At 35.8% G+C, this 24219-nt stretch overlaps 1 protein-coding gene across 4 annotated transcripts in view; it reads left to right on the forward strand.

Annotated features, from left to right (window-relative positions):
• Positions 1-24219, forward strand: part of NOX4 (NADPH oxidase 4) — a 152231-nt gene that overhangs the window by 23100 nt on the left and 104912 nt on the right. For 2 of the 4 annotated variants that reach the window (XM_017510398.2, XM_017510399.2), the window contains exons 3-5: positions 15336-15446; positions 17097-17181; positions 22882-22979. In XM_017510398.2, the coding sequence (XP_017365887.1) occupies positions 15336-15446; positions 17097-17181; positions 22882-22979 (294 nt within the window). Of the gene's footprint in view, positions 1-10379; positions 10588-12350; positions 12422-15335; positions 15447-17096; positions 17182-22881; positions 22980-24219 lie in introns of those variants that run through there. The other 2 variants (XM_037732011.1, XM_037732010.1) reach the window with 2 other exon arrangements.

Raw genomic sequence — 24219 nt, forward strand, 5'->3', positions numbered from 1 at the left:
TTGTAGATATGTTGTGTTGCCTCTGAGGCCTTTGTTCTGTTCCATTGGTCTATATCTCTGTTTTGGTACCAGTACCATGCTGTTTTGACTACTGTAGCCTTGTAGTATAGTTTGAAGTCCGGTAGTGTGATGCCTCCCACTTTGTTCTTTTTGCTTAGAATTGACTTGGCTATGCGGGCTCTCTTTTGGTTCTATATGAAGTTTAAGGTTTTTTTTCCAGTTCTGTGAAGAAGGTCATTGGTAGCTTGATGGGGATAGCATTGAATCTGTAAATTACTTTGGGCAGTATGACAATTTTCATGATACTGATTCTTCCTAACTATGAACATGGAATGTTTCTCCATATAGTTGGTATACTTAGACATTGTGCTCTTCAATAACTTGCTTTAAATGGCATTTAAAATATATTTTTCTATAGGATTGTCTTGGTTCAGGCTAGTGTAACTAAATACCATAGACTAGGCAGCTTAAAACAACAAATATTTTTTGTGCCTGGGAAGTACAAGACTACAGTGCCAGTAGATTCAGTGTCTGATTAGGGCCCTCTTCCTTGTTTACAGGTGGCTGCAGTTTTGCTGTATCTTAAGCTGGTGAGAGAAGTAGAAAGGGTACTCTGGTGTCTTCCTTTTCTTATAAAGGCACTAATCCTATGATGGGGACTCCATTCTCTAGACTTCAACTACATCTAATTTTGTATCAAAGGCTGTAACTCCAAATACCATCACACTGGGGACTAGGGCTTCAACAAATGAATTTTGGAAAGAAATGGCATTGAGTTCATCACAAAGACCAAACTATGTTTTTTTATATGTATTATTTAAAATCTATTTGTAGTTTTAAAAATTACATATGGAATCCTCAGTTAATTATGTATCTTAGACCGCTTGACAGGTGGGACCTGAAACTTGAAAATAACACTTCCATCTAGTAACAACTGACCTTATTAAATTTAAAAAATTCTGGAGTAGCTGGGAAGGGTAAAACAAATCATTCACATGGGATGGACTGGACACATAAAGCAGTCATTTTTAAAAAATTAATAATTGAAGTAATTGATGCTTATGAAGCTCATGGATTAATAATCAAACAATATACTTAGCTATTAGAATATTGTCCATATAGTAACTAGATAAAATGTTTTCTTATAATCTTGACACTTAAAAATGGGTCCATCTTGACACTTAAAAATGGGTCCATCTCCGTTTTCCTCACACCACTGCTTCTGAATGAGAACGTTTTATACTCTGAGAAGCTGGTAAAAGCAAGTTTTCTTACTAGTTTGAAAAGCAAAGTATATTCAAGAACAAACATCTATGAGGAAGTGGGTTCTTGATAAAATTTCCAGTTGGATTTTGCAGAATCATAAAGAAGTTGAATGCTAAAATAAGCTCTATTTATCCCAAGGGGACACTTAAAGGCACTTTGAATTAAATTACTGTGGGATTTAATGTAAACACAAAATAAAACACTTCCAGACATGCAATATATATAGTGAGACAATGAAGATATACAAAGTTTTTCTTTAAAGCATTGAATCTCAAAGGAAATATGGATGATTTATTTCTGTCTTAAGTCTTGAACTATTGTGATAGATTTTAGCTGATAAATTTTAAATTAACTATTGTTCAGATACATTAAAACTATTGTTCAGATACATAACTATTGTTCAGATACAAATACAATTGTCATCTATAATCCTTTGAGCTAAAATGTTCTTATCTTATGCAAATTCCAGATCAAAAGAGAGATTATTCTCAAATGATAATTATTTGAGCTCAGAAAATATTTTACCTTTTTTAGATAGTCCAGAAGGTATTATATCTATTTGTCCTCTTACTGATATATTCATTAAACTGTATCCCTAAGGTGTTCCAACTTATGATGTAGAAATAGACTAACTGGACATATTAATTGCTTTTTATATTAGTCAATGAAAATTACTGCTTTCCTGAAAACACTATTTATTATCCTGTCTCCCTTTCAGGAACTGTAATTCATATGCTGACAAGAAACTCAAAGTTGGAATTTTGCCAACAGTAAAGTTGGAACTATCAAGGGCATGAACAAGTCCAAGAAAAGCATCTGCCTTACGCATATCCTTAGTCAGTGTCATTAAAATACAGTTGTTTGTAGCCTATTTCAGGAAAGCTATGCAGATAGGACACATCTCTTATTAGATTTTTATACAGTATTCATATAAAAAGTGTGGATAGTACCAGACAGCAATAGCTAGACTTGCTAGTGACAAGCTAGCAAGAATATGATTCAAACTTGGTTGCCAAAACATATTGCATCAGTACCAAAGGGGACTGTTTCTTTGAAAATTATGTTGTGTAATGTTATTATAATTAGTTTCTGTGAAGCACAGCTGATCTGGCATGTAGAATTCAGTGGTAATCCAGAAAATAGTGTTCTCATTATTATTAATAGGAAGTCTTGCTATATGACAGGCATTGAATTAAACAATTTACATGCATAATTATTTTTATTTGTTTTTTTTTTTTTTTCTTTTTTTTTTTTTTGTGTTTTAGGTTTTGGGGTACATGTGAAGAACATGCAAAATTGTTGCATAGGAACACACATGGCAGTGTGATTTGCTGCCTTCCTCCCCATCACCTACATCTGGCATTTCTCCCCCTGCTATCTCCCCCCAGCTTCCCACCCCCCACCGTCCCTCCCCTATTTCCCCCCAACTGACCCCAGTGTGTAGTGCTCCCCTCCCTGTGTCCATGAAGGTCCTGAGTTATTTGTTTATATTAAATGGACAGAATCTGATTACTAATATTCCTCAGTTCTTATCCCAATTTGTTAATTCAGGCATGACCCTCCTTTATTTATACAAATTACTTATGATATAATGAATATCTGTAGATACACCTAGAATTAGAACATTATGAGTAATTTACTTCTGTACATTTGGTTATCTCATTATATGTCTATCTTCTTCTTCCCTCTTCCTGCAAGAGATTACCACTATTGTGAATTTTGAGCTTCTCTGGCATTGAAAAAAATAGTTTTATTTTGCCTATATATTTAATGTATTACTTGTTTTGATTGATTTTGAGCTTTTTATGTCTTGAGAAATCTGTGCTTATGCTAATATCCAAAAGATTCATATATTATGTTCTATTAAAAGTTTTTAATTTTGATATTTAAGTTCTTAACTATTCAGAATCTAATGTTTTGGGGTGATTTGAAACAAGGATGTTATATGATATTTTTTTCCTTATGATAACCAATTTTTTCCTTCATCGAGTAGACTCTTCTTTCCCCATTAATCTGACATGCCATCTCTGTCACACATCATAGTTGAATATCTATGTAGTTGTTTATGGGTCTTTGTTTTGTTCCATTGGTCAGTTTATCTATATGCAAGAAACACATTAGGAATTACTGTAAATTTATAGTAAGCTCTGTTATGTGGAGGCCAAATTATTTCTTCTCTTTAGTGTTTTACTTTGTTTTTGCAGCTTTGCATTTCTGCATACATTTTTTTTCTTTTTTTCCTTTTTTTTTTTTTTTTTTTGTGATGGAGTCTTGCTCTGTCGCCCAGGCTGGAGTGCAGTGGTATGATCTCGGCTCACTGCAGCCTCTGCCTCCCGGGTTCACCAGTTCTCCTACCTCAGCCTCCCAAGTAGCTGGGACTACAGGTGCATGCCACCATGCCTGGCTAATTTTTGTATTTTTAGTAGAGACGGGGTTTCACCATGTAGGCCAGGATGGTCTTGATATCCCGACCTCGTGATCCACCCACCTCAGCCTCCCAAAGTACTGGGATTACAGACATAAGCTAACTTCGCCCAGCCTCTGCATACATTTTAAAGTCAGTTTATCAAGTTTTATGAAGAAAACTTATTGGAGTTTGATTGGAGTTGCATTCAGTTTATAAATCAATTTTGAGAGATTGTCATCTTTACAATATTAAATCTTCCTACACGAAACATGGTATATTATTTATCTACTTAGCCCTTCTCTTAGGTTCCTTTTTTACATGTGTCTTGTACTTTTTTTGGTTAAGTTTGTTACTTAACAATTTACATTTTTTATTGCTTTTATAAAATAAAATCTTTAAAATGTGTTTTTAAAAATATTTGTTGCTGTTATATGGTAATGCAGTTAAGTAGCTTTCTTCCTTCCTATTCTCACTTGCTCCCTTTCTTCTTTTTTCCCCAAAAGTAGCAGAATAAAACAAAAGTTTACTAAGGATTGCACTTACTGAACAGAAAACATTTTGGAGGCATGTTACAAATAGTTTGCAGCTGAATTTCCTCACACAGTGATATTATGTGTACTCATCTTGGCAGATGAGTAATGCAAACATTAGAACATTTAAATAATTTTTCCATGACTTGAAAGAGATAATAGTGGGATTTTACTGGTCAGTTTTACTTTAAGACCAGTGACTTATAAGATGTTCTTTAATAAGGTTTTGGTTCCCTCGGTCCACTTTCTTCTGTTCCACAATGTTAATATTGGATTAAAATATATTTTTAAGTATTTTTTAAACTTATTTTAGGGTTAGTGCTACATGTGCAGGTTTGCTATAGAGATAAATTGTTTCTTGGGGGTTTAGTGTACAGATTATTTTTCACCCAGGTAATAAGCATAGTACCAGTTAGATAGTTTGTTGAACGTCACCCTCCTCCCACCCTCTGCTCTCAATTAGACCCCAGTGTCTGCTCCATTCTTTCCGTTCCTGTCTGCTCAATGTTTAACTCTCAATTTGTAAGTAAGAACACGTGCACAGCATTTGGTTTTCTTTTCCTTTTAGGATAATAGCTTCCAGCCCCATTCATATTTCTTGCAAAGGACATGATCTTGTTTCATTTTTATGGCTGTGCAGTATTCTGCGCTATGTATGTGCCATATTTTCTTTATCCAGTCTGTCATTCATGAGCATTTAGGTTGATTCCATGCTGTGATAATGTATGTGTGTATGTGTCCTTATGGTAGAATGACTTATATGCTTTTGGGTATATATTCAATCATGGAATTGCCTCAATGATAGTTTTGTTTTAAGTTCTTTGAGAAATTGCAAAACTATTTTCCTCAGGGGCTGACCTAATTCACATTCCCATGAACAGCAGGTAAGTGTTCCCTTTTCTCTGCAACTTTCCCAGCATCTGTTGTTTTTTGAGTTATAGCCATTCTGATAGGTGTGAGATGGTATCTCATTGTGGTTTTGATTTGCATTTATCTAATAATTAATGATGTTGAACTTTTTTTCATATGCTTGTTGGTCACATGTATGTCTTCTTTGGAAAAGTGTCTTTTTATGTCCTTAGCCCACTTTTTAATGAAATTGTTTTTTGCTTATTAATTTGTGTAAGTTTCTTGTAGAATCTGTGTATTAGACCTTTGTCATATGTATGGTTTGCAATATTTTCACCCATTCTGCAGGTTTTCTGTTTATAGTTTGTTGTGCAGAAGCTACTAGTTTAATTAGATCTTATTTGTCCATTTTCATTTTTGTTGTAATTGCTTTTGTTGTCTTCATCATGAAATCTTTGCTAAGGTCTATGTCCAGAATGGTATTTTTCCCAGGTTATCTTCTGGGGATTTTATAGTTTTAGATATTACATTTAAGTCTTTCATTCATTTTGAGTTGATTTTTATATTGCTTTAAGGAAGGGGTCCAGATTAAATCTTCTGCAAATGGCTAGCTAGTTATCCTAGCACCATTATACTGATGCTAGGAGGATATAGTTGTAGTTATCCTAGCACCATTATTTCCTATTGCTTTCTTTTGTTGACTTTGTCGAAGATCAGATGGTTGTAGGTATGCAACTTTATTTCTGGGCACTGTATTCTGTTCCATTAGCCTATGTGTGTGTTTTTGTATCAGTACCATGCTGCCTTGGTTACTGTGGCCTTGTAGTACAATTTGAAGTCAGGTAATGTGAGGCATCCAGCTTCATTCTTTTTGCTTGATGTTGCCTTGGTTACTTGGGCTCCTTTTGGTTGCATATTAATTTAAAATAGGTTTTTCTAGTTCTGTGGTGGCTGGCATTGGTAGTTTGATAGGAATGGTATTGAATCTGTAAATTGTTTTGACCAGTATGCCCATTTTAACTATATTGATTCTTCTCATTTATGAACATGGAATGTTTTTGGATTTGTTTGTATTATTTCTGATTTCTTTCAGCAGTATTTTGTGATTCTCTTACACAAGATCTTTCACTTCCCTGGTTAGTTGTATTTCTAGGTATTTTATTATATTTGTAGATGTTGTGAATGGGATTGTGACCTTGATCTGGCTCCCAGCTTGGACATCGTTGGTGTATAGAAATGCTACTAATTTTGGTACATTTTTTTAATCTTTAAACTTTACTGAGGTTGTTTATTAGGGCTAGGAGCTTTTGGGCAGAGATTATGGGATTTTCTAGGCATAGAATCATATCATTTGCAAATCGAGATCATTTGAATTCTTCTCTTCTTATTTGGATGTTTTTAATTTTTTTTTATTAGCTGACTACTCCATCTAGGGCTTCCTGTATTACGTTCAATAGAAGTGGTTAGATAGGGCATCCTTGTCTTGTGTTAGTTCTCAAGGGGAATGCTTACAGCTTTTCGCTTTTTAGAGTGATGTTGGCTGTGGGTTTGTCATAGATGGCTCTTATTATTATGTCTTCCTTCAACACCTAGTTTGTTGAGGGTTTTTAACATGAAACAATGTTAAATTTTACTCAGAGTCTTTTCTGCATCTATTGAGATGATCATGTTTTGTTTTTTAAGTTTATGTGATGTGTATACCATTTATTGATTTGTGTGTATTGAACCAGGCTTCGTCTCAGGAATAAAGCCTACTTGATTATGGTGGATAAACTTTTTGATGTGCTGGTGGACTTAATTTATTTGTGTTTTATTGGGGATTTTTGATTCTATTTTCATCAAAGATATTGACCTGAAGTTTTCTTTTTTTTTGTAGTATCTCTGCCAGGCTTTGCTACCAGAATGATGCTAGTTTTGGTACCGGAATGAGCTAGGGGGAAGTCCTTTCTCACTTTTTTTTTGGAGTAATTTTAGTAGGAATGATATTATCTTTTCATTATACATCTGGTAGATTTTGGCTATGAATCTGTCTGGTCTTGGGATTTTTCTGGTTGGTAGGCTTTTTATTACTAATTCAATTTTGGAACTTACTATGTGGTCTGTTCAGGGTATCAATTTCTTCCCGGTTTAATCTTGGAGGGTTTATGTTTCGAGAAATTTCTTCATTTCTTGTAGGTTTTCTAGTTTGTATGCATAGAGATGTTCATAATAGTCTCTGACTGTTTTTTGTACTTCTGAGAAGTCTGTGATTCTGTTTCTTTTGTCATTTCTGATTGTGTTTATTTGGATCTTCTCTCTTTTTCTGTATTAGTCTAGCTAGCTGTCCATCAATCTTATTTATTCTTTCAAAAAACCAATTTTACAATTTCTTAATCTTTTGTATGATGTTTCCTCTTTCAGTTTCATTCAGTTCATCTCTGATTTTTGTTATTTTTTGTTCCCTTAAGTATGATAGGTTGTTAACTTGAAATCTTTCTAACTTTTTGATGTGAGTGTTTAGTGCTATAAACTTTCCTTTTTATACTCCTTTAGCTGTGTCCCAGAGATTCTGGTATGTTGTATCTTTGTTCTTCTTAGTTTCAAATAATTTCTTGATTTTTATCATAATTTCATTTTTTATTCAAAAGTCATCCAGAAGCAGGTTAATTTCCATGTAATTGTGTGGTTATGTGGAAACTAAACCATGAAAATTAAGCCTTAATACTAAGATTAAGTATTAAGTTGTTAGTACTAAGTTCTTAGTATTAAGTTCTGTTTTTATTGCATTGTGGTCCAAGAGTGTGATTGCTATGATTTTAGGTTTCAAATTTTGCTGAAAATTGTTTTATGGCTGAGCATGTGGTCAATTTTAGAATATATGCCATGTGCATATGAGAAGATTGTATATTCAATTGCTTTTGGGTGAAGTGTCCTGTAGATGTCTCTTAGGTCCATTTGGTCAAGGATCAAGATCATGTCTTGAATATCTTTGTTAGTTTTCTGACTCAAGGATCTGCCTAATACTATCAGTGGGGTTTTGAAGTCTCCTGTTATTATTGTGTGGTTATCTGAGTCTCTTCATAGGGGTCTAAGAACTTTTTTATGAATCTGGGTGCTCCTGGGTTGAGTTCATATCTACTTAGCATTACCATTATGTAATGTCCTTCTTTGTCTTTTTTGTTCATTGTTGGTTTAAAGTATATTTTGTCAGAAACTAGAATAGCAACCCTTGCTTTTTCTGTTTTCTGTTTACTTGGTAGATATTTTTCCATCCTTTTACTTTGAACCTGTGGATGTCATTGCATGTGAGATGGGGCTGTTGAAAAAAGCATACAGTTGGCTCTTCTGTCTTTTTCCAGCTTGCCACTCTGTGTCTTTTAATTCAGGCATTTAGCCTGTTTACATTCAAGCTTATTATTGACATGTGTGAATGTGTGAATTTGATCCCCATCATGTTGTTAACTGGTTATTCTGAAGACTTTATTGTATAGTTGCTTTATAGTGTCAAGGGTCTATGTACTTAAGTTTGTTTTGTGGGGCTGGTAATGGTCTTTTGTCTTTATATTTAGCACTCCCTTCAGGATCTCTTATAAGGCAGGTCTTATGGTTAGGAATTTCCTTAGCAATTGCTTGCCTGAAAAGCATCTCATTTCTCCTTTGTTTATGAAGCTTAGTTTGGCTGAATATGAAATTCTTGGTTGGGATTTATTTTCCTTAAGAATGCTGAATATAAGCTCCCAGTTTTGTCTGTCTCATAAGGTTTCTGTGCAAAGGTCCACTTTAGCCTGAAAGTATTCCCTTTGTAGTTTGACATGCCTTTAATGATTTTTCTTTCATTTTGATCTTGGAGAATCTGATGACTATGTTTTGGGGGTGGTCATCTTGCATAGGAGCTCACAGGGGTTCTCTGCACTTCCTGAATTTGAGTGATAGCCTCTCTAGCAAGGTTGGGGAAGTTTTCATGAATTATGTCCTCAAATATGTTTTCCAATTAGTTTACTCTCTCTCGGGGATGCCAATTAGTCATAGATTTGGTCCTTTTACTTAATACTGTATTTCCTAGAGTTCTCATTCATTCTTTTTTCTTTATTTTTATCTGAGTTAATTTGGAGAACTGGCCTTCAAGCTTTAATATTCTTTCCTCAGTTTGGTATATTCTGCTGTTAATACTTGTGATTGGATTATGAAATTCTAGTAGTGAATTTTTTAGCTCCATCAGATCACTTTGGTTCTTTCTTAAAATGGCCATTTCATCTTTCAGTTCCTCCATCATTTTATTGCATTTCTTAGTTTCCTTTGATTTGGTTTTAACTTTCTCCTGAATCTCTATGATGTTTGTTTCTATCTATATTCTGAATTCTATTTCTGACATCTTAGTCATTTCAGCATAGTTATTGCTTTGGACCTGGTGTGGTCATTTGGAGGTGAGAAGACACTCTAGATTTTTGAGTTGCCAGGTTCCTTCTCATCTGTATGGACTGATGTTCCCTAAGTCTTTGGAGTTATTGTTCTTCAGATGACTTTTTTTTTTTTTTTCTTTGATGCTTTTACAGTTTTGGTTCTGGTTTAAGGTAGGTTCAGTAGACCAAATTTATTTCTGGAAGGTTTTAGGGGGCCAAGTATTAGCTCAGCACTCCTGGACTGCATGTTTAAGTCTAGGGTGTTATACCAGGACCCCAGCTTTGGTCTCTGGCCCTTTGAGGTTTAGAATCTGATTTGTTGGGAGGCTGAGGTATCCCATTCTTCTGGCCACAACTCTACAATGCTGGTGCTGGCAGGGTTCACTCCTGTTGGAGTGGGGCTTGGGTGGGGCACCAGTGGCAGTGAGCCTGCAGTGGTTCTGTGTATGCTCATGCCTATGGTAGCACAGTGTGGCTGGTGTAGGGGGGTGGCAGAGGCAGAGTTGCCAGCATCCATGTATGCATTTGTGCTGGTGGTTGCGGTGTAGCAGCGTGCTCCTCTGTCAGTGGGGGTTGGACAATGAGCTCTACTTGCACCAGCTGTGGTGGCACAGTGGGGTGCATGTACACACATGTACTGGCTGAGTAAGGGAGGAAGGTCTGCCTACGTGGGGAGGCGGAGACTGTAGTGGGGCAAGGCTGCAGATTGGCTAGTGTGCATTGTCAGGGGCTGGTCTACTGGAACTCTCCAACAATCAGGCATGGTCTTCCAGTGAAGGAGCTATGATGATAACCCCAGGGAAGCAACTTGGTTGGGCATCAGAGTGATTCAAGCAGGTACAGCCAGGCTGGGGCTCCAGAAGAGGCCAGCAGACATAGGATGTGCACTTTGGACTGGTCCCATCCCATTTGCAACACCACAGTGCTCTTTTCAGGCCTGACAGTTTCTCAAAGGTTGAAGTCTCTTAGAGAAGCATGGAGAGTGTGGGGGAATGGGCACGCTGGCCATGCTTTACTGCAGCTGTTCTTGTGCCAAATCCCTGGGCTCTACACAGGATGGAATCCTGTTTCTTCTACCTCTCTGAACAACTCTGTCAGCTCAAGTGTCTGTGGGAGTCATGGGCTCTCTTGCTGCCAGGATTTTTGGAGGTTCCTGGTAAGAACAGACCACTCCTCACATGTTTAACTCACTCCTTCCCTAGGAGTTGTGGGCCAGGAATGAACCCCAGTACTCAGCATCCCCTTACAGGGTTCCCAGCTTCCTCCCCAAGTTCAGCCCAGTGTCTGCATCCTCTCTTTATCCACTTTCAATGCTTTCCTGCTAAAGATCTGCTCAGAGTTTTCTAGTCTTTCCCATGTCCTGGTCTCTCAGTGTAAGATGTTCCTCCTGGCTATATCTAGTCAGCCATCTGGAGTCTCTTTCTACTTTCATTTTGGATTCGTTTTTAGTCTTTTCAAAATCTGTTATTAGAAATATTTGTGCATGTATATTTGTCAAAATATATGTATTCTAAATTTACTTCATATTTATTTCTATTCATTCATTCATTTATTCACACAATATTTCTTTCTGAGGCTTGCTGAGATTTACCTTCTTAAATAATTTTTTTAATTATTACATTAATTGTATATATGTATAAAGTACACATGATATTTTGATACAAACATGCAATGTGTAATAACAGTAGTTGGGATATATATCACCTCAACCATTTATCATTTCTTTGTGTTGGGAAAATTGTAATTCCATTCTTTTAGTTATTTTGGAATATACAGTAAATTATTGTTAACTACAGTCACCCTATTGTGCTATCCAACATTAGATGTTATTCCTTTTATATAATTGCTTTCTTGTACCCATTTCCCATCGCCTCTTCATCTCTCCACTTCCCACTACTCTTCTCAGCCTCTGGTAGCCATCAGTATTCTCTGTCTCCATGAGTTCAATTTCTTTTGTTTTTAGTTCCCGTATGTGTATTCACTCAAGATTTATTGATTGTCCATTTTGATGGATAGGTTTGCATACAGATTCTGGGAGTAAGCATAATATAACTAGGAATTTTCTTGAAGTGTCTGCTTTTTGTACGGGATAGATAGATAGATGGATATATAGATAGATAGATAAATAGATAATGACTTCATCTTCTTGATAACAGTGGGGAGTTTTCAGTGACCACTTCATAATATTTTCCATGATACTACAAGCTGATCATTTTAAAGTTATTGGTGACATACAAGCTTCGCAAATTAAATAACCACTAAGATTGTAAATATTTGAACTTAGTTGAGAATTGTAACCAAATAAAATGCCTATCAGAGCATGGTACATGTGTTTAGAGATTCAGTTTATTTCAACAAGCATTTATTGAATACTACCATTGTGTTAGGGCTGAGGATATGCAGCTTTAAAAAAAGGATGCTGCCTTTGAACAACTTACTACCTGGGTGCAGGAAAAGAGTGAAAGGAGGAGTAAGCCAGATCCTAGAGTTGAGAGGCAGTTGTAAGGAGAAATGAGGTACCCTTGGGATTTCTGCTTCTCCTTGGAATGTCCTTGTGATAATACCTAAGAATCAAGGTAATGCATAGAAGGTCAGAAAAGTTTGATGTCTTATAAGACACAAACACATTAATTCATTTAACAGCTAAAGAGGAAATGGTACTGGCTATGATGATAGAGGTAACTTGTAACTAAGTAATAAACTAAAGTAGTCAGGCTTGATGGAAGATGAAAACCAAGACCTTTGTTTAAGTAACATACTTTACTGGCAACTAAGCACAATGTATATGGCCTATGGGAGCTATTGGAGCAGACTTTTCTCATGTCTCTCAAGTTAATATTTATCCTTCCATATCCTTCAGTGCATTTTTTGCCTTGGTTTCAACCCTGAGATGAAAGAGTCATAGGGTCCAGGGTACAGAATTCCTTTTCAACTAGTTTGGACAAGGTATGCAGCTTCTAAGATCCTTATACAAGTCATCTGTAAAATGAGTATAATAGTTCTTACTCTACAAAGTTTTTGAAAATATTTTCAGTTGTTCATTAAAAATGCTTAATCTAGTGACTGTTCTACATTGGATGATAAAAAAATGGTAAACCTGTTTGTTGTACTTTACTATGTCAGCTTTCTGTGGGTGAGATATTTGCTGTTTTTGCTTTGTTTGTATTTGTGCTTAGACTATTTGCAGTTGTACTTTAAATATTAAAAAGAGCTATTTTTAAAGCTTTATTTGGCCCGTAAGTTTGGAAATATGCATTTATATTTACTTACTATAATTTAATGGTTGTCATTTTTTCGTAACTCGTAAACAGTATAGTTTAGCTAAATAGCCTTAGGTAGTGGTATTCAACCCAGGTGGCATATTAGAATCATCTGGAGAGCTTTCAAAAATGTCAGTGTTCAAGCACTACCCCAAGTCACTGAATTCAGGATTTCTCATTGTGGACCTAATTATTATCATTTTGTAGCAGCTCTTCATCTCTGAAATGGCAATTATAACATCTACTCAGCCTGTCAGAGTAGATCTGATGATTACAATAAAAATATATTCAAAAGCAATTAATAATGAGATAATTAAAATTAAAATGTAAGGTAATATTATAACATTGTAGAAGTATTTACCCTGTTCTTGAGGGGTTTAACATTTACTTAGAGAAATAGGTTAAAACATGAAAAATTCAAGGTAACATGTTATACACTAAATGGAAGTAACAGAATAATTATGCTAGGAATCCCATCCTAATCACGCTGTGTAGGCAATCTTTAATGAATGTGAGGCTGTGACCTTCTCTAGTGCTTCTCAAATATTTATACCTCAGATTTTTTTTGATGATAAAAGGACAAGAACAATAAACTTTCTGGCACTGGAAAGGGTTATTAGGAGGGAAGTCTTATCTAGGGTGGTTGCCTAAAACCGCTTACCTCAAATGTTCATTTAATCATCGAGTCATTCAACAAAATATTTATTACCTAACACGTGCCTTTTGGACATTTTCTTTTTAAAGGCAATTTAGAAGCAGGATAAAGTAGTCATTAGTAGTATAGATGCTGGGGCCAGAATATCTGGGCTTGAATTCTGGTTCCACAACTTTCTGATTGTATTATGTTCTGTAAATTCTTAACTTCACGATGACTGAATATTCTTTCTTTTTTAAGAAGGAAGATAATATTGTTAATTACTTCCTAGGGTTGAAGAAAGAGGTTTAATGTATTAATAAGTGTAAATTGATCCACACCATGTGTGGCTAATAAGAGTTAGGTGTACTTTTGTTAACATCTCTGCATTTTTATTCCATTATATTCTTCATTTGTTTTAATGTGCACATAATGCATGTAGTGTGAATATATGAAGACAATGCTTTAAGTTAGCTATTACCAAATGAAAATGGTTCTCTAAAGAATGGATATATATTCTTCCCAAGACATAGTCAAATATATGAATTTCAGTTTTTTAAGGTACTATCTTATTTAAGATTGGTCATTTTCAACAACATGGGTTATCTAGAGGATATCATGCTAAGTGAAATAAGCCAGGCACAGAAAGACAAATTCTGTATGATTTCACTTACATTTTCAGTCTAAAAGATTTAAAATCATAGAAATAGATAGTAGAAGCGTGGTTACCAGAGGGTGGGGATGGGAGCGCACAGAGAGCACAAAGTTTCAGTTAGCAGAAATAGACCTGGTAATCGATGGCACAACATGGTGACTATAGTTAAAAATAATGTATTGTATTTTTCAAAATAGCTAAAAGTATATTTTATTCTTCTTTTTTATTTTTTGAGACAGGGTCTTGACCTGTCACCAAGGTTGGCCTGCAGTGGCATGAACATGACTCACTGCAGCCTCAAGCTCCTGGGCTCAAGCAATCCTCCTGCCACAGTCTCCAGAGTAACTGGTACCTACAGGTGCATTCCACCATGCCCAACTAAGAGTGGATTTTAAATATTCTAACCACATGTCTTGCATCTGTAGTCCCAGCTACTCAGAAGGCTGAGGCAGGAGGATAGCTTGATCCTTGGAGGGTAAGGCTGCAGCAAGCTCTGACGGCACCACTGCACTCAGCCTGGGAGAAAAAGCAAGACCCTGCCTCAAATAATAAATAAATGAATAAAATAAATCAATATTTTTACTACAAAGAAATGATAAGTGTTTTGGGAGATGAGTATATAAATTAGCCTGATTCGATCATTTCACAATGCATGCATGTATTAAAACATCATATTGTACCGATACAGATATACAATTATTTGTCAATTAAAAATAAAATAATTTTTTAAAAAAAGATTAGAAAGAGGGTTAGAGACATAATCAGGGAAGTACAGAAAGCAATGAGCACATGTATACTGGTGAGTTCTCTCCTAGTTTCTGATCAGAAAAGTAATCTAGAAGAGTCATGCTTACTGTGAGACCAGAAAGATGAGTAGAGTTAGTGATAAGCAGAGCTTGTAGAAAAGCTGTGTTGTGGGTTTTGTGGAGACTGAGTGTTCCAGAGAGAGAGAACACACATGGAAAAGCTTCATTTAAAACTGTGACCTTATCAGTAAACAAAGGGTCCGACACCGCATGAATGTGGAGTAAACTCTCTAAGGCAACAGCCAGAACAGTGGGGTAGGAGCAGAACAAGAAATGGAATTTCTGCCAGAACAGTGTTTTCAGATGATTGTAACAGTAGCATAAATGAGAGGAGTACTGAGTTTTATGGCAGCGCAGAACAGAAAGAAACTAGTTGTTCCTTGGGGGTTTTAGTGAGAGGAAAGGGAAAGACTATTCAAGGCTCTTGAAGGAGTTGGTATGTGGCATGATTCTTAAAAGAGCAATAAGATGAGACCTGTAGCTTGTAGAGCCAGATCAGGGCTTTACGACTGTCTTTACCTGTGTGCTGACCTTGCCTTATTTGTTCAGCTAGGATTGTGTCTAAGCAGAGCCTCCGCATCTGTTCTTAACCTCAACTGCAGCCTTATCCTTTTACCCATGTGCCGAACGCTCTTGGCTTACCTCCGGGGGTCACAGAAGGTAAGAAAAAAAAGTCCTAGTTACAAGTTCCAGCATAAAAATCAAGTGTAACAGTCACATACTAGTTTGTTTAGTTTTCATAGTCTGACTTTTGGCTGGAGTAATTTATTCTAAGATGGTGGTGAAAGCTATGTCATCTGTCAAGATGATCTGTGAGCTACTCTGCAACACCAGATAAGGGCAGAAGATAATAGTAATATTGTTAACAGGGGATTTCCAGTGCTGTGCTTAGTATTTCACATATATACTGGTAAATTCTTACAGGGATTTTGCAATTAGGTATTGTTAATTTCATTTCATGCACAAGAAACCTCAGGCATAGAGACTTTGAGTAACTTTGAGACTAGTGAATGACAGAGTTAAGTTGAATGCTAATTTAAGTTCTTTTCATTATATCATGTCTCATTGAGATTCTGTATTTTACTTAGCTAAATCCAGGTGAGCAGACTAGAGTCCTTTGGACTCTGAGCAATACATGAAATGATTGCTGGTGTTGGCAAAAACGTATCTCTGCTTAACATACATACTCGTTCTGAAATGTGTAATTGGCTTGAGAAACGTCTTGATTAAATTGTGATGTCATGTGTGATACATAATGCTGTAAAATGAAGTATATAAGAAAACAGAAAAAACAGCCATTCTTTTGAAACTTCACAAAAATTCTTTTTCATCTTTGACTATTGTTGTGTATATGTGTAAGTGTGTGTGTATGAATGCTGATTCTTCCTCCCTAGGGTTCACTGAGTAAGGCTCTGCTGGTTGTATATTGATATTTTAAAAGGAGTTGTTAACTTGAGATCACTTTGATGTTCTATGAATTTAACGTGTGCAGATTTACTCTAGGAAAACCTTTCAACCTCTTTATGTAATTACGTTTAGAAACGCTCTCCTTTTAATGCAGTAATCTGTGAAAATAACTCTTTCTCTAGGTTGTCTACCATTTAAACTGCTAGGTTTTGATCCCCGTGGCTGGCCATTGCCTTGGCTTGGAGAAAGAGAAGTGGCAGGGAATGAAGAATTCCCACATAAGCCTCTCAGTATTTAATAATTCTTAAAGAATTGTCCCGAGTGTGAAACAGTGATTCAAAGGTGCTTGACATTTTATTTTGTTATAAGATCAAGCAGGCGTTTTAAACTATAGATGTTGCTTCATTTAAAAATAATCTTATTTTTTTACCATAAAAGGAAATCATGAGTATTTTAAAACTTAAACATTCTAGAAATATGCAAAATGATCAGAGAAAGTTTTCTCTAATCTTATTCTGCCAGAACAACCACTGATGACAATTTGGGGTAAGTGCCTGCAGATACATTAACATACAATGCCATTAATGTTGATCACTATAAGATCACAGTGTGGTTTATGTTTTGTAACTTTTTTAACCTAACAATGTGTCTTGAACATCTTTTCACATCAACAATATAACCTTCTCACATATATTTTTTAATGGTTCAGGTGTTCTGTTAGCTAGATAGATCAAAATTAATCTCACCAATTTTTGATTAATAGGCTTCTGCCATATTTTAATAATTTTGACATAATGAACAATGCTATACTGAAAAACTTTGTAAAAAATATATGCATATATAAGATATACAGATATCTCATTTGTTGCATTATTTTTACCATATTAAATGATTTTTGCTTAGGTTCCAAGCAGGAGAACCAGGAGATTGTTGGATAAAAGCAGAACATTCCATATTACCTGTGGTGTTACTATCTGTATTTTCTCAGGTGAGAAAGCCACAAGATATTAAATAATTTGCTAGAATTAGACACTTAAAATGTAAACATTCCAGAAATATGCAGAATGGTCAGAGAAAGTTTTCCTGAATCTTATTCTTCCAGAACAACCAGTGATGACAATTTGGGGTAACTGCCTGCAGATATATGAACATAAAATGTCATTAATGTTGAACAGCATAAGAGTGTCATGTGGTTTGTGTTTTAAACCACACGTAAAATTTTAGCAGGAGTGGCTGCGGGAAACGGATTTCTCGGACAGCGAATACAGGAGGAAGGAGTTTATTCGGCTGGGAGCAAGGTGGCATACTTGCCTAACAGCCAAGCTCCCCTAACAAAGGAAGGTTCCTTCTTTATATAGGCTTATATTTCAGGTGTTACATGTGGAAGAATCTTAGGTTTATAGCTTAATGTATGAAAAGGATCTCAGTTTACAGTCTTAGGAATTACATATGAAAAGGGTTTCAGTTTACAGTCTTAGGGATTACATATGAAAGGGTTTCAGGTTACGGTCTCGGGAATCACATATGAAAAGGGCTTCGGTTTACAGTCTTAGGAATGAAAAGGAGAAGTTGATCTGAGATGACTGGGTCTCCCTCTTCAAAATTATACATAGAAAATGTGTGCTTTTATTGTTCTGTATGTTTTTTGCTATTAGCAATTTAAGATTTTCTTATTAAATAGCTTAGTAGTTATTTTCCATGTATTTAAAGAGGGTTGTCTACAGGGAACTACAGAAAATGGATGTGTCTTATAATTTTTACATCATGATATCCAAAAGTTGGCCCCTAAGCTTATAATGACTGTTTCCTTAAAGTAAGTAATTTTATTTAGAAATACTGGAACAAACAGACTAAAAGTTTTCAAGCTCTGAAAGTGATGATATAATATGAGTTGAAATGCATGAACATTATTTATTTATTTATTTATTTATTTATTTATTTATTTTGAAACAGGATCTGGCACTGTCACCTAGGCTGGCGTGCAGTGACACAATCTTAGCTCACTGCAACCTCCACTTCCCAGGCTCAAGCCATCCTCCCACCTGAGCCTCCCGAGTAGCTGGAATTATAGGCGTGTGCCACCACACTTGGCTTATTTTTGTATTTTTTGTAGAGATGGGCTTTTGTGATGTTGCCCAGGCTAGTCTTGAACTTTTGACCCCAAGCAATTTGCCTGCCTCAGCCTCCCAAAGCACTGTGATCACTGGCAGGAGCCACTGTGCCTGGCCACATGAATGAAAATTAGAATGTAAAATACTCATTAGTAGATTAGGATTCCATCCCAAATTATATGTGATTAATGTTTCTTTGGTATTAATGCTTGGTAGGAAAACAAATGTCAAAATTTGTGAAGCTTTATCCTGCTCTTTTCCATGTTAACAAATAAAGCAATGATCTTTTTGTTATTGTAAGTCCTTTTAAAATACATTTTGATCCTGAGCTTTTAGATGATCCTTTTTAAATTTTTGAAACAGAAAAAAATAAACATTGTGATTAAATACATGGACTCCTCAGAGCTGCCCTATATATTTTATATTCTATTCCCAGCTGCCCTTCTATTTTAAGTTGTGATGTTACCTTTCTGATCCTCAATATGTTGTTGTTGCTGCTGCTGTTGTTGTTTTTAACTGTAAAATGGATTGACAACAGGACTTGCCTGATAGATTTAAGGCTAAAATGAGAAATGAATAGACATTCTTAGCACAGAATTACTAATTGTAATTTACAATCGCAAGGGTTAATTATTTCAGTGCATAGCACCTGGTGTTTTCACCTGGCCATTATTTGATGACATAGCTGTTTTGATAGTAGGGCCATTTTGATTCAGGAATGTTTCGATACAGCTATTGCCAAGAAATCATTATACTTTTAGCTTTGTAAAAAATTGCCAAGCATTGTCTAAACAGATACCTTCACTGATTTATCCCTAAATATCTTCCAGTTGGTAGTCCCACCTCTGAGGTAATGGGAAGAGACTCTGGTATGGTATTTGCACTTCAGTGAGGATGAGATTCAGACCAAGGGTGTGGTAAGTGTTAGAGATAGATTAGGGAGAGTGAGGGTGAAAGGTCAGAAGTGGAGGATGATCAAGAAACCAGCATATTCATGACTCAATTTGTCCTAAACTGTAATCATGTCCAAGAATTCTGGTTCAATTGGAGAACAATGAAGAGACTGAGTTAGCATGAGCTTGTGTTCCAGAGGGTTTGCATTCTGCCAGTCACTAGTTGTCTGACTTTGGCTAAGTTACCCTTCTTTACCTCAGTTTTCTTATCTGGCAAATAAGGATAACTCTATCTACCACACTGTTTTGTTTTGAGAATCAAAGGAGAAAATCTATGCAAAGTGCTTGGTTTAGTTGCTTCCTTACTGCCTAAAATTATGAGCTCTAAATTCTTTTGACCTGAGAGGTCCTTTAAAAAGATGAATATATCCCTAAATGATATATATATCCCTAAATGTCTATAGCTGTTACCAATGACATTTTTTTTTTCAGAGACATTCAGAAAGAATAGTAATTCTTCTATAGATGACTCTGTATTTTTTAGCCATAGAGCATGTAGTTAATATATAAACTTTTAATTTAAAATCAAAGGATTATTTTACTATACATTTGGGTATTGATGAAGCCATATGACACAGACAGTTTTGTTTAAATAGTATTTTAAACCTGTGCTATAGTTGTGTCATACCTAGACACCCTTTGTTTTACTTCTTTGGAAACTTATCCTTGAATGTTAGTTAACTCATTCTTGCTTCCTGTCCATTTTTTTCTCTTAAAAATGTTTTTAAAGACTTTTTTTTTTTAAAGAGCAAATTTAGGTTGACTGCAAAATTGAAAGAAAAATATAAAGAGTTTTCATATATCATTTGTCCCTACACATGTACAACCTCCCCCCATTATCAACATCCCCTGCCAGAGTGGTACAGTTTTTTTAATCAATAAACTTACATTAATTGACATATCATTATCACCTTAGTCCAAGCTTTACATCAGGGTTCACACTTATTGCTATACTATCTATGAGTTGGGACAAATGTGTAACGACCTATACCCACCATTATTGTATGATGCAGTATAGTTCACTGCCCTAAAAATCCTCTTTGCTCTGCCTTTTTATCTTTTCTTTCCCACTAACCCCTGACAACCACTGATTTTTTTTTTTTACTGTCTCCATAATTCTACCTTTTCTAGAATGTGATATAGTTCGAATAATACAGTATGTAGCCTTTTGAGATTGGCTTATTTCACTTATTAATATGAATTTAAGTTTCCTTTGTGACTTTTTATGGCTTAAGAGTTCATTTCTTTATAGTGGTGAATAGCATTCCCTTGTCTGGATGTACCACAGTTTATTTATCTATTCACCTATTGAAAGACATCTTGGTTGCTTTCAGATTTTGGCAATTCTGAATAAAGCTGCTGTAAATATTCACGTACATGTTTTTGTGTGGGCATACATTTTTAGCTCCTTTGGGTAAATATCAAAGAATGTGATTGTGAGCTCATGTGGTAAGAGTGCGGGTAGTTTCTAAGAAACCACCAAACTCACTTCCAATGTGGTGGTACCATTTTTTGAATCCCCCACCTGCAATGAATGAGAGTTTCTGTTGTTCTACAATCTCACCAACATTTGGTGTTATCAGAATTGTGGATTTTGGTCATTCTAATAGGTACATAGTGGTAACTTGTCATTTTAATTTGCATTTCTCTGATGGCATATAATGTGGCTCATCTTTTCGTATGCTTGTTTGCCATCTACATATCTTCTTTGGTAAGGGATCTATTAAGATCTTTGGCCCATTTTTAGATTGGGTTGTTTGTTGTCCTATTGTTGAATTTTAAGTGTTCTTTGCATATTTTGGATAACAATCCTTTATTGATATGTCTTTTGCAAATGCTTTTTCTCAATCTGTGGCTTGTCTTCTCATGTGTTTACAATATATTTTGCAAAGCAGAAACTTTCAAAGTCCAGCTTATTAATTCTTTCTTTCATGGATCATGTCTTTGGCATTGTATCTAAAAAGTCATCACCAAACCCAAGGTCATATAGACTTTTTTGTGCTTCTTTTAAGGAGCTTTATAGTTTTGCATTTTACTTTTGGATCTGTGATTCATTTTGAATTAATTTTTGTGAGGGCTGTAAAGTCTATGTCTAGGTTGATTTATTTAAATGTGAATGTTCCCTTGTTTCAGCTCCATTTGTGACAAAGTCATTTTCTTCTTTGTATTGCTTTTTCTCTTTTGTCAAAGATCATTTGACTGTATTTATGTGGGTGGATTTCTGGGCTCTCCATTCTGTTTCATTAATCTATTTTTCTTTTACTTTGCTAAGACTATATATTCTTGTTTACTATAACTTTATAATAAGTTCTGACTCTTCCTCCACCTCTAATTTGATTACTTGAAGGACCTTATAAGTCATGTAAATAACTCTTAGGCATTTTAGCATTCTAGTCCTCTCTCATTTTCATTGTTTTTCGTATTTTAGAACTCTAAGCCCTCTGCATCTCGTATTATGGGTTGTGGAAAGTTACAGTTTTCTAGATTCCAGGCTATGTCTTCTTTTGAACCACCATACTCCATATATTGTGAACTGAAATGGTTTACTAAACAATTTCAGATCACTTATCTCATTAAGTCTTTTGTTTCTGTCACCATCATTTTATAGAGAAGTAAATTAAGGGCCCTGAGAGGCAAGTAATATGACCAAGATCACAAATTTTCCAGTGAGTTACCTGTTGTACTTTTCAATGTATTAAAATGTGCTGTTAATTCACACCTTATTTTGCTTACAAGCAAAGATTGGGCAAGGGGGAGGTTGTGATGGGCCCATGCACATCCCACTTTCTTCTTCCTTAGCCAGCCTCTGCAAGATAATTTTTATTACCCTGGCTTTGCCAAAATGTTTGTCTTCACATCTCTAGTAATTTCCTAACACTCCTGTTTTTCATATGAGCTAGCACTCTGTTTACTATGATTATTATTTTCCTGAATTTTGTCCCTTGAAGTGATTCCCAACACTTTTTCTATTGGGTTAAAAATATTATGATTTAAATCTCTGGATTGTAAAATATTTCTACTGGTTGAAAGTCTTTCAGTGGGCCTATAATTTACCTTGTGGGACAGGGAACTATGCAAGATATATATTAATAGCAGGTTCGGAGCTATGGAAGACGTGAAAGATATGGAATACCTAAAATATCCTGCTTGAGTAAATAAATAAATAATCATATCATTAGACACACATTTATGTAAATACGTGTGTGTGTGTGTGTGTGTGTGTGTGTGTTTTGAGGGGAGGATATGTGTGTATGTCTTGGGGGAGGGGATGTGTGTGTGCATATGTGTGTTTGGGGGGAAGGTAAGTGTGTGTTTTGGGAGGAGGATCTGTTGAGGGAGGATGTGTGTGTGTGTGTGTGTGTGTGTGTGTGTGTGTTGAGGGGGAGGACATGTGTGTGTATATGTTTTTTCTTATTGCTGACTTACTTTACAGCCTTTGAAAATTTGGTAAAGTATTATTAAGTTTTTTGTTTCTTTAAAACTTCACCTTTCAATGTATGATTGCATTGCCCATATAGCTGTCAAAGCTTGACCCTGTATTTACTTATAGAGAGGAAGAACAGAGTCCTTGACATACAGCATGTATGAAAATCCCACTAACTTGCTCCTGGTGCAATTCTGTAGGCGTGCACGTGGCTGCCCATCTGGTGAATGCCCTCAGCTTCTCAGTGAATTACAGTGAAGATTTTGTTGAACTGAATGCAGCAAGATACCGAGATGAGGTGGGTGGTCTCTGTCTTCCCATTTTCCTTTCATTTGTCATGAGATGACTGATGAGGGTCTGTGATTTTCGCTGAAAATTTGTACCTACTTCTTTTGAGTGCTTTTAAAATGCAGTTGTCAAGTTGAGTTTTATTTCTTTTCAATAGAAAATATAAGTAATTACTATTTCATAGTCTCTCCTGCTGAAAGTAGGAGTTGGTAGAACGTCTACTTTCTATATTCTGCAATGTTCAGATGGTTGCCACTCAGGTCTGCCTCTGACTCCCAGCAGCTTTTGTCTAATTCCTGTCATTTAGCTGAGAATGTCGACAGTGCCATTACAAGGAAAAAATACTTTATAACTAACATACGGGGTTTGGGGGAAAAGGGAAGAAAAGTAGATTGATTATTTGTGAATCCTGGATAAATCAGTTTATTTGACTTAACAAATATTAGTGAGTTTTCATGATTCTTTCATTTAAAAACTTCCTCAAATTGGTGATGTTGAATTGAATTCTGTAGCAGGCAATATCTGACATAGAGTGTTTCTCTCCGTGTGAAGCCATCCGTGAAATGAAATTATATGTGCAAGGTGCAGCCCAGGGCCTGACGAACAGCACATGCTCAGCCCAGTTAGGTCTCTGTTGCTTGATGCTTTCATACAGTCCTCAGGCTGCCTTTGCTTCACAATGCCAAGACTGCATCCAAACCAAACTGCTCTGTCCCATTTAATCAGCATCCCCTACCTTTATTCTCCTGTTCTGCAGACTAAGTTTGGTAGTGACTTATTCAGATTTTTTCCCATCTTCCCCACACCTTTTTGTCCTCCACAGGTCACCAGAGTTTTCTAGATTTAATATTGTTGTGATCGTGTGCTTGACCTCCTCTCAAAATAAGGAAAAAGTAACAACAAACAAACACGGAAACAAATCACAAAACCAACATAGCGAGCAACCTTTCATATAGCCCTTGCCTCTATGGGTATTTTTAAAAATACCAATATGATCTAATTGGTCTGGGTTGGGAGGCAGGCATTGGTATTTTCTGAAAGCTTACCAGGTGTGTAGAGTGAATCCAGCACCGAGAACCACTGAAAAATTTCAACTCCTTGTCAGGCCAGTGACAGCTTTTCACATGTAAAGATTTCAGACCCAGCCTTGACTTCTCCCTGTCTCATTCCCTCCCGCTTCCCTCTCTTCTGCTGCCCTCTGCTCAAATCACTAGCTACTTGTTTCCTGCCCCTGTTATAATATTTTCCTT

The sequence above is a fragment of the Cebus imitator genome, unplaced genomic scaffold, assembly GCF_001604975.1.
Source record: "Cebus imitator isolate Cc_AM_T3 unplaced genomic scaffold, Cebus_imitator-1.0 Scaffold438, whole genome shotgun sequence".
Classification (NCBI taxonomy): domain Eukaryota; kingdom Metazoa; phylum Chordata; class Mammalia; order Primates; family Cebidae; genus Cebus; species Cebus imitator.